Below are 11,279 nucleotides of genomic sequence, written 5' to 3'. Positions count from 1 at the left end.
TGTATGTACTGGGGATGCTGTTAAAAATAAATAAAAGCCATTGATCGCGAACATTGCTTTCCGGGGGAAGAATATGTAACGATCGTAGTCCGCTTTCACAGCCTTGGAAGGCTCACCTGTTCCTGTTTCTCGCCGAAGGGGCGTGTCTGAAACGGGGTGGCTGTGGATTTGGGTGCGGGGGGGGGGGGGGGGGGATTTCTGAAAAAGTGACGTCACTTTTTCACAAAAACGGATAGGGGGATATAAAAAGGGGAGTACTTGAAACAGAGGTTCTGGCTGGCACTTCGTGTGTACTCCCCACAGCGGGGAGACTCCGAACTAACACCAAAAACGGGAAAAAGACGATTTTGATTCTCTATCCCCTTTAAATCATTTTCAGTAGGCCTATTCATTAAGATGGATTATAGGCTACTGTAGAAGCTGTACGCAAAGATGGCGGTCAGTTTAAAACTGCTTTTAAAAACTAAGCCACATCACGGACCGCCTGAGATGGTACTTACGCTGTATATCAATACCAAAAATAAATAACTAAATAAATCATCTTACCCTTTACAATATATTAGTGTGCTCATGGAGCTTATGAACATTCACAGCTGTTTCCTTTACATTGTGCCGTTGCTTTTTCATAACATACTGATCAACACAGTCCACGTGAGAGGTCTGGTAAAACATTAACAGGAGCATATCTTTATTCCTCCCTGGTTGTAATGCTCAAACAGATTGTCTGTCCCAGGAAATTACTTCTTTAGGTTGTATGTACATGACGCACAATTCATCACAGCTTGAAAAAGCAGAAATGGTTGCATGTTAAAGCTGCTCGGTGGGAACCAAACTATGTTGATACTACAAGTGATTTATCTGGAGTTGAAGTACATCTTATGATTTCAGGCACCCTGCTAACACTTTTAAAGAGAAAAAAGATGTTTTCTAAGTGGATTCTTGTAGAGTGTTAAAGTTTGGTTGAGGGGGACACTACCTGCGTTGTACTTGATGTTTGGCTTTACATATGCAAACTTTAGAAACAACCTGAACATTTCTGACAGTATTCCAGGTTTTCACTGTGAATTATATCTATGAACAGACAAGCATTCACTATGAAGATTGTAATATTCCATATCAAGTTTAAAAAAAAAAAAGCCTGGAGAAATCAACCAGCCCTGGACACATTATCTGTGGGGTTCTATAACCTGTAAATTAGTGGACAAAATAAAAGATTAAATTTGTGCAGAGAGTTTACAAATATGCAGCTGAATAATGCTGCACACTGAACCCACAGCAGCAATGTTTTATGCCATCCAATCTTGGTGAAGACAATGTGCGACTGATGGAAAACCCTGAGAAGAAAACAAAACAAACAAAAAAAAACACGTAGCAGTGCAAAAATAACTGGAGTGGCCCCTCCTGTTAAAGCACAGAGGCACAGCTGAACAGTTTACCATATTACATTCACATCACCTGCATGTGGAAAACATTACAATTTAAGGGTCAACTCGGATACATGCACACTGTCCTGAAGATCATGAAAATGATCCACTCTGTTACACAAAGGACAAATGAACAGGTTATCCACACTTAAAGATAACATGCCCGTCTTCACTGGAAACATCACCGCACCACATGCTGCACCAACGCCAGCTTGCATCCTTCCAGGAATGCTTCTACACCGTTCCAACATTCCTTGTGTAGCGACACGAGGCGTGATGTATGGGTGAAGTCAGTTTAAAGATTCTAATGTTGCCAGACTACACCAGTTTGGCAGTTTCAGCTAGAAAAATATTCTAAATCTTCTCAACTCAGAAAGACAAGGGAGGCACTCCGTTTTTTTTTTTTAAAAAGGGTAAAAACCTCTGGGACATAAATGAAAACATATTTCCCATCCGGCTACGTTTATATGAATTGTCTCCAAACAAGCCTTGTGGTGACATGTTGTGGCTGTGAGATATAACTCTATGATGAGTCTTCATGGGACACATCATTTTTGGTTGTGAGAACTCAACTTTCCACTAACAAAGACGAGCTGAAAGGGCTCTTCAGGAATATTTAGTTAATTTTTGTATTTCTTTATGTTTTTTATAAATGTAAGATTACTGTGGAAATTATTATTTAAGAGATAAAGGTGACTGCATATTAAATAAAAAAGAGCAAACAAACAAAAACACACACATTTCAAGTGTTCGGCCACATGGGGGTGCTATAACCTTACCAATCTGAGGACTTGGGTGTAAACTTCAGTTCCACTGCAACTCCACCACACACTGTTTTAAAAGCATGACCTCTGCCAGCACGTTGTTGTTTCCCCAGAACAAGTCAGGGCTGGAATATCTCCTGCAACTGTACTTCCCCTCCTCCTCTTCCAGGTCCCAGCAACCCTCAATGCAGGATCTGCAGTTCTTTTAGCAGATCTGGACATGCCGATTCAAATCTAAATGCTGTGTGTACGATCTACACAAACAACTGAATAAACACTTAAATAATATTTGTTGTCTTGTGTTTTTCAAACAGTTTTAGCTGCCCCACTTCATCAAATATGACTGAGAATAAGGGATGGCCTATTTTGGGTGATTTTGGACAGTCTTTAGTTGGAGGAAATTAGTATTTTAGGAATTATTTAAAATGCTAAAAATATTTAAGATGTATGTTGTTGCAGCACAGCTTATTTACTCTGTGCTCTGTGACAGTCGGCTAACTTCACACGGAGTTTCCTACTGCTAGTTTTGTGCAACATAACATGGCAGGATATTTATCAGATTTTGAAGTCGTGGACGACGACTTTGAGTATGATGGACTTCCATACTGGAGTGAATAAGCTGTGCTGCAACGGGGCGCATTGATGAAGTCATCCCACTAGACACATGTGTAGAAAGCTCCCATAAGCCCCCGATAGCCCCAGATAACAACAACATGGCAGCTTTGAACTAACAGTGCAATAGTACGCGCTCATTCATTAATTCGTCTTAAAGTATTGGTGAAATAAAGACAGATAATGCCTTATTAAGAGGCTGTATTGTCTATGCCCTGTTCTCTCCCTTTATATAGATATACGCTGATCTCGAGTGATCTAAATCTGCCGAAGGACACAGACTTTCACCAAACTGTTATTGGTGAGTAGATGAACGTATTTTATGCCAGAAATAAGGTCAAGGTTTAAAAAAACAGATCTTCCCATTTAAGGACTGGACAGTGGTGTGGTCGTTAGCACTGTCGGCTCACAGCGAGAGGGTTCTGCGTTCAACTCCCGGCTGGGGCCTTTCTGTGTGGAGTTTGCATGTTCTCCCCTTGTATGCGTGGGTTCTCTCCAGGTACTCCAGCTTCCTCCCACTGTCCAAAAAACATGCATGTTAGGTTAATTGATGTCTCTAAAAATGTGTGTGTGTGTGTGGTTGTTTGTCTTATGTGGCCCTGTGATGGGCTGGCAACCTGTCCTTTCCTAATAACCCCTGGGATAGGTTCCAGCCCCCCGCGACCCGACCCACGGATTAAGCGGGTATAGAAAATGGATGGATGGTTCACTAAATCAAATAGTTTAAAAGATTGTCAGATTTAGCAAGAAATACGATTTTAGCACATCACCAGCCTGCAAAACAGTTCACTCCTTGTACTTCCACCCATTGAGCCAAATTAAACCAAAGTCAACTCAACAACAACAGTGGCAAATTAAAAAAACAGAAGAGCATTCCTCATAAGATAACGGTCCCATCCAACTTGCAGCCCTCGCATTCTCCAGAAGGGAAAGAAAGAGCAGACAGGGAACATTGTGTGTTTGCACATTATTTTTATTCTTGTTTAATGAGCCCCTTTGTCATTTATGTGCACTGTCACCCATGTACATACATCAAAATTGTCTAAAATGCTTGAAAACAGTCAAATATACAGAAATATTATCATGAACGAGAAAGAATATTATATTTAAATTTTCAAAATCTATTTAAACTTAAATTGCTTTTGTGAAAAAGTTTCCCCAAAGAAAATCGTGCTTAGAATTAAGATCAAAATAATTACAATACTCCAAAGGAATTACAGATGTAATAGAAAATAAGTTCATAAAGGTCTATTATTTGTAGTAGTAGTGGCACTCAGGAGCATATACCAACCTGGCATCCATTAGATGCTTCATCAAAACTGACTTTCCACAGAGCTGAAGCAGAATGGTGCCTGATAAAGCACCTGGAGCAGACCAATCAGCTCCTCTGGCGTTTCAGCTTCTGTTTCACAGGTATTACATGTTTATACCAAAGCGAGTAGCACGTTTTGAGTAATATGCACCAACTGACACAAATTTGTTTTCTCAAAAACATAGAATAAAATTCACATTTGATGTATTTCAGACTGGATCCACACATAGCACACGTGTGCAGTAACTTAAGTTCCAGTTGGAAGCTCGTGTACACCCATGGATGTCATTGTAGTGTTTTATTTTTTTTCTATAATTTTCAACAAGCTGCCGAGACGGCAGTGTCACCATCTACAATCAAATTAGTTATGCAGAAAATATTTGTGTTCAAATAGACAGAAGATATAGATGGCCTGTAGTACCTTAGGTGGAAGGCATTAGACCTTAGGAACACTGTTCCGATGGAAGTTCAGATAGATAGCAAGATACTTTAGGGCTGGTTCACTGCCAGTGAAACTTTTAGATTATATAATATAGATGGAATAATGGACAACCTTGGAATTCTTCAGCATAACCTAAACCATTAGCTGGATAGCTGAAAGGTAACTGGGTGTCTCAACAGATTATTGATCCCAAATACACAAATAAGAACTGAGTGGAATGGGTAAAGCAGGTTATGTCTTTATGTCTTTAGGAATGGCCCCGAACCAAAATCCTGACCTCATTACAATCAAAAAATAGATTTTGTCTGCCAGCAAAATATGTTGTGTTTTTGTGAGGAAACCAACAAATGTACAGTACCTATTCTACCAAAAAGAGTGGTCCAGTACAGAGAGGAACATTTACATCATCGTTATCAGTTGTTTGACGCTTGTGTCATAGATACTTTTTAAAATGCTTTGATTTGAAGACACACCATCTGGGCTCATCATCAGTCACACAATCTGCATTTCTAAGTTGTGTGATATTGCTCTCTAATTTAACCTGGGTACACACAACATGCTATTATTCTATGATGGTTGTACTAACAACATAAACAATGAAAACAACAACAATACTCCAACTGAGAGGAGGATGGTACCAGCATTTGGTACACTGACAAAAAATGAGAACAGGAGCAATAAGTAGAAAACAACCACCAGCAGTATCTGGTATCTGTGCTTTTTCGTTTCATTTATAAAATCCATAGCATAATACATTTTTTTTACCATCCACACAATTGTTGGAATAGCTGCTTGTAATGCCTTAATTCCCCCAAGACCCGAGAGAACAGCTCCAATTTCGGCAGCTGGTCCTGTGGCTTCAGCAGCAACTGCTGCTCCTGCTACATCTGCTGCAATCACTTCTCCTGCTTCTGCTACAACCATTCTTCCTTCTCCACCTACACCTGCAGCTCCTGCACCACCTGCACTTGTTGCTCCCCCTGCACCTCCCACACCTGATGGTCCTGCCCCTCCTGCACCTCCTGCACCAGTTGCACCTCCTGCTTCTCCTGTTCCTGCACCCCCTGCACCGGTTGTCCCTCCACCTGCTCCTCCTGCCCCTCCAGTACCTTGTGCACCTGCTGTACCTCCTTTCCCTACACCTCCAGCATCTGTCGCACCTCCAGCTTCTCCTGTTTCTACATTCCTTGCACCAGTTGACCTTCCTCCAGTCTCTCCAGGACTTCCTGCACCACCTGTTCGTGCACCATCTATTCCGGCACCAAATACACCTAGTGCCCCTGCTCCCCCTATTATTGCACCTCCTATCCCCAGCACTGCTCCTCCAATTCCTGCAAGCAGACTATCATTTCCTCCTCCTTGTTCTCCCCCAGTTTCTCCACTCTTGTGTTCTTTTTCCTCAGTCTTTGTTGCTGCTTTCTTGTGTCCTGCTTTTCCTTCAGATTTTTTTCCAGCTTCTTCTACTCCTCTTCCCTTTCCTGCTCCTTTTTTTGTTTCCTGCAGAACTGCAACAACTGACCCAAAAAAAGTATCTTCCATTGATCCAGCACCTGTTAATTGGACCCATGCATTTATATCAGCAATGCTGTCATGGTAACCTTCTTTGTTTTCCACTGCTGTATTGTCTAATGATTTGAGAAGCTGCTGCATCTGGACCTCGATGCTTCTACGACACTGAAAAGACAAATAGCAATTTGACATTATTTTTATGATATATAAAGAATTATATACACACGCATACTTGTGAATAAAGCATTTACTAGGCAGTTCCTCATTCGCTCTTCAGTACTTGTGCAAAATATGTGCATTTATTTCAGAACATTTTACCTTATTATATATCTATATTATTTGTCATTTTTGCATTGCAATTTTAGGGAAAAGGGAAAAGGTATTGCATTTTCTTTACCTCACGAGACTCTGCTTCATTGGACTGGAGGACAATGTGAACAAGGAACGGTGAGCTGCTGGATCTGTCCCGCTCAAATGCATAAATCTCCTCCAGTAATACCCTGGCTACCACAGTGTCAGGAAAACGCAGGGCAATCCCAGTACCGATCACAGGCAGAGCAACAGATCCAAACCCTCTCTTCTCACAGGTAGTCAGGATGTTGTTTATGCCCAGTCTGAGCACCTGTGAAAAGTTCTCATTATTTTTTAAGAATAGAATATTGTTTTATGCAAATGACTCATGACTGAGAATTCAATCAAACAGAAAGAGCAATGAAAATGACCCCCTTGTAATTTACCTGGACTGCAGTTCCCTTTTGGTCATTATCCCAGGGAACGAGGTTGACAAAGAACACAGCACAGGATGGAAGTCCAGGCAATCCTTCCATTAGTACCGAGTCACCAGGCACCGATTCATTTCCTGCCACCTTTCTAAACCTTGAAGTTAGGTGATATCCAACCATTTCGTTCAAAGTTTTTCCAATACGAGTTGAAAGAGGATCATGACCCACCATAGGAGATGCCAGAGCATCAACCTAGGAGATGAACAGAGTTTTGTGGAGTTTATAGACAAAACTACACATGAGGTGGATTTTTGATAAGGTGTCACACAAAGAAACAGAAAAATGTTTCACACCTGCTGGGTTTCGATAGATCCCAGAACAATCTTGACATGGACTTTGCCTCCATGGTCTCCAGCCGCAGTTCCTCTCCCTACTTTTGTGCCAGCAGCATCCACCTGGAACTCCACATCACTTGGCATGTAGTTTCTGGTACATATGCCCTGAAGAATCCGGTCACATGCTTCCAGCATGGTTCTAACCACCTCTGCTCTGTTATCTATCAATATGATTCTGCTCAGACTGCGCCCACTCTGACTGCCAAACTTTTTAACAGCTGTTACAACAGCCTCACAGCACAAAGTGAGAGGAACACCAAAAACACCTGAGCTGTAAAAAGGCATGGTTATGGACCTGAATACATTCTGAACAGTATCCAATGGCTTTTTCAGTCCTATCGTCTTTCTACAACCTGCATTTCCACACCCAAGCCCCACGGCACTCAAAGGTTTCTTGCACTTTGGAGTAGCTCCTGAGGTCACTACCATTTTGCCTGTTGGAATCTTTCCATTTGATTTAACTAAGCAATAGCTCCCACGCTGAATTTCAGGACCACCGACCTCAAGAGCAACCCCTTCATAGGCATCCAATACCTCATTGGTAGTATTCAATAGAGGGTCAGCATCCAGCTTGGTGATGTCACCCTGACATACCAGTACCTGGAGCCCATCACAAAGGCTGTAGCTGGCTACTACTGTGTTTCCTCCAGTCAAACCCCAAGACCCCGAGTTCTCACTAAAAGATGTCCAGTCTGCTATATCAAACAAGTCTGGATTTACTTGAACATTTTCCCTATCAGGCAACCAAGCTGATCTGTATTTCCTTTCCAATGTAGTTTGGCAAGAGTTGTTAGCTTTATCTTTCTGAGTATTTCCTTCATGAAAGGATATGTGGGCATAAAAATGTTTATCTTCCACAACTGCCCAGTTACGTACTGCATATACAGTTATAAGTTGAGCTGATCTGACTAAAGTCCTACTTGCCTGTAGGTAAAGCTGAGCAGGGCATAACACTGGGCTGTGGTCTTTCATAGTCTTTTCACATTTCTTCAGCTGAGAAAACAAAAGGTGATTGTTACAACATCGTTCACACTCTTCACCACTTGGCAGACAAGCTGAGGTAGGAATGTATTGTTGGTTCTGTGTTGAAAATACATTCAAATGTTAACGGTCTGTTGGTGTCTTCATCCACAAAATATATTTATTATAACACAGACATTAATGTAACACTTGTATACATCATGAATAATATTATGTGCAGTCTTTCTTCTTTCACTGTGTGTAACTAACTGGTAAACTGTAAATGGTTATTTATTGTTTGATCACAAAACTTTTGCTCAAGAAAGTAAATGTTGTGTTTTACCTCAAGGACAGATTTCAGATTGGCTCTGACAGTGAACTCCACAGAACTACGCCCGACCTTCACTGTGTGCTTTGATCTCTGAAGAACGGCTTGCTGATCTGACACATAATGTCTTATATTAGCTAGTTCATTTTGTACATAACTTACATATTAAATAAACAGCCCAATTTAACACATCACAGTCAAGACATCAAGTTTTAAGTTTTACAGTTCAGAATGAAAACATGGTTACTTCAACCCTTTTCTCATAAAACTGATTTGGAACAAATGTAATGGTTGATGCAGTAACATATGGACTTCAAATATGAAAGGTTACCTCTTAAACAAGACTGTGCATAACATAATTTGGAACATGGTTTAATAATTCATCGTTTGTTGCCTACCTTTTTCATTTTGGAAAGCAATACTGTAGATGTTATCAGTTACAGTCTCAATTTGTCCACAGTTTCCTCCACCTGACCTCGATTTGGTTTGGAAATATGTTTCTACTGCCTTCTTCTGATCTTCTAGAAGCTTGGGATAACTAAAGATAATTGGATAACCGTATGTGTTACCCATCCTCTTAATGTAGAGGTAAATGTAAAGAAGAGCTGCGCCACTGCTTATAAAGAAGAGAGTCTGAAGAAACAGGAAGTAAAACTAAGTTATGCTCAAAGCTCAAGAGATGTGCAATTTGATACTTAACAAATGAAATTAGAAATTATGAAATTAGTTCCTTTGTGGTTTTCAGCCATGCAGACACCATGTTACTAATGTTACTAACCAACTAGTTTTAGGGCATGTTACCTACCGCTTTCAGTAAATTGCCTGGACAGTTGTTTTTTCTAAATCAACTGTAACCAACAGAAAATGAGAATTAAACTTAAAAGACAAAGAGTGGAATAGACACAGTTTTCTAAAGCTTGAACAATGTTTATGTATAAACACTTAAACCTGCTTGATTCAGTTAAGCAGACACCGAAAATGGATGAATAACCCTCTAAAGTGGGCATCTGCTCTGATCAGCTGTGTTGACAGATAATCAGAAATACAAGGGTCCAGTATGATAATGCCTCTTATCCACTGCACTTGCAGGCTATAGCCTATTCAAGCTACATTAACTTTTTTATGACTTGTAAGATAACTGCTACCCACTATTGTGGTTATTTACAGATGACCACCTTTCGATTTTCAAACATATTTATGATTCAAAGGCACATCTAAAGCATTTTTTTCACATTCTGTAATTTGGTTCCATTTTAATGAAGTTTTCTTGACTACTTAAATTTACACACTTTCTAACCACTAAATTTCCAAAAGGAAAATATGAATTAGTATAAATAAGGGCTGCACGATAGTCTGGTGGTTAGCACCATCAACTCACAGCAAGAGGTTTCTTAGTTTGAATAATTTTCTGCTCCACGGCCCCTTTTGCTGTTCTCTCTTCTGCAGCTCCTGACCACTGCTTAAGCTGCTGCTAATTCAGTTTAATAGTGAGAACTGAATTAAAAAATATATTCTATCAATTCCAATTAGTGACCTCAGCTAAACATGCTGAATCTTTCCAAAACCAGTTCCCAGTAATTGTTCAACTTCATGTTCCTACCAACCTTTGACTTACAGAGTCAAGTGATATTTTTGCATTGCTTGTGCACTCAAAATTAAGAAAGAGTTTTAAAAAGATGTGTGCAGTAGTAGTAGTGTGTGCAGTGTGATGGTCAGATCCTCTGATAGAGGAGGAGCCTATGCAGCTGTGTAAATCATCATCACATACACGCATGGGAGGAGGGGAATCTAGTAACTGTACAAAGTATGTTTGACTGCAAAACCGTTTTCAAGGTACTCTGCCACCTCTGACTTTCTGCCTGAGAGCTCATCATACATGAAAGCCTAATTTTACAGCAGAAATATCTTTGATTTATTTGAGTGTTGTCATGCCCACGGGACTCATGTTTTAAGTTTTATGTTTTAGGTTACGTTTTGGTTTTCAGTTCATGTCTTGGTTTTGAGTTTGAGTCTTGTCATTGTTTTTCCCCCTCTCTTTGGTCATTAGTTCCTTCACTGCACCTGTTAGTCATTATCACCAGCTGCACTCACTCTCCAATCACTCCCAGCCCTCCATTTAGTTCCCAGTCTCTCCTGTCACTTTCTGAGATTCTTGCCATCCTTACCTTCTTTACCATGCGCCTGAATTTTCACCCCCTCATGCCATGCCACGCCACGAAGTCACGTTCTGTTAAGTATTTATCCATGCCATGTTTAGTTTTTTGTTTTTGGTCATAGTCCTGTTAATGTTTTTCTGATTTCACAGTTCAAGTATTTGAATCCGGCTCAGCCGTGCCTTTGTTTGAACTTTGTTTTTTTCTTGTGAATAAATCCCAGTTCTGTCAGAACCACTCTCGTCAAAACGAGACGAGAACAGAGATGAATTTCAGAAGCTTATTCTGAATGCATACAATTTATATTTGGCGGTATGGCTCTGTTCGGAGGAAGTTCCCGACTTTTCCATGAGCTCCATGGAAGCCAAGACAGGGAACAGCAGCATCCTCAGGTGGAGTGCCTTCCATTTGCTGTAAAGGCAACAAACCCCCTAGAACAGAGCAAGCAACAATGAACAACAGTATGACATTGTTTGGTAGTGATGTTACCTCCAACACCGAAGCTCCGAAGCACGCTTCAAACTCGACAGGGTAGTTATAGTGAAGCAGTGGGCCGGAGCTCGCTTCATGTGACGTCACTGATGACGTTTGAACCACTTCACTGCTTCATTCAGACCGAGTCAGCTGACTGCTTCGAGTTGATAGCGGAGCTTTGAAC

The 11,279-nt window shown here is 40.7% G+C and overlaps 1 protein-coding gene across 4 annotated transcripts; it reads right to left on the bottom strand.

Annotated features, from left to right (window-relative positions):
* Window positions 1–3,752: 3,752 nt before the first annotated feature.
* LOC142369247 (uncharacterized) lies at window positions 3,753–9,107 on the bottom strand. Of its 4 annotated transcripts, none has more exons than XM_075451563.1 (6): window positions 8,867–9,107; window positions 8,484–8,581; window positions 7,139–8,173; window positions 6,786–7,037; window positions 6,461–6,685; window positions 3,753–6,228 (listed from the first exon to the last, which is right to left on the bottom strand). In XM_075451563.1, exons 1-6 carry the CDS (start codon window positions 9,039–9,041, stop codon window positions 5,122–5,124), a joined length of 2,892 nt encoding a protein of 963 aa, XP_075307678.1. In that variant the 5' UTR covers window positions 9,042–9,107; the 3' UTR covers window positions 3,753–5,121. The 4 variants fall into 4 exon arrangements, with proteins under 4 accessions (XP_075307678.1, XP_075307679.1, XP_075307681.1 ...); XM_075451564.1 differs by having other exon boundaries at window positions 6,801–7,037; XM_075451566.1 differs by lacking the exon at window positions 6,786–7,037 and having other exon boundaries at window positions 8,105–8,173.
* Window positions 9,108–11,279: the final 2,172 nt, after the last annotated feature.

The sequence above is a fragment of the Odontesthes bonariensis genome, chromosome 19, assembly GCF_027942865.1.
Source record: "Odontesthes bonariensis isolate fOdoBon6 chromosome 19, fOdoBon6.hap1, whole genome shotgun sequence".
Taxonomy (NCBI): domain Eukaryota; kingdom Metazoa; phylum Chordata; class Actinopteri; order Atheriniformes; family Atherinopsidae; genus Odontesthes; species Odontesthes bonariensis.
The sequence above is the reverse complement of the archived record's forward strand: the minus strand, read 5'-3'. Positions and strand labels throughout refer to the sequence as shown.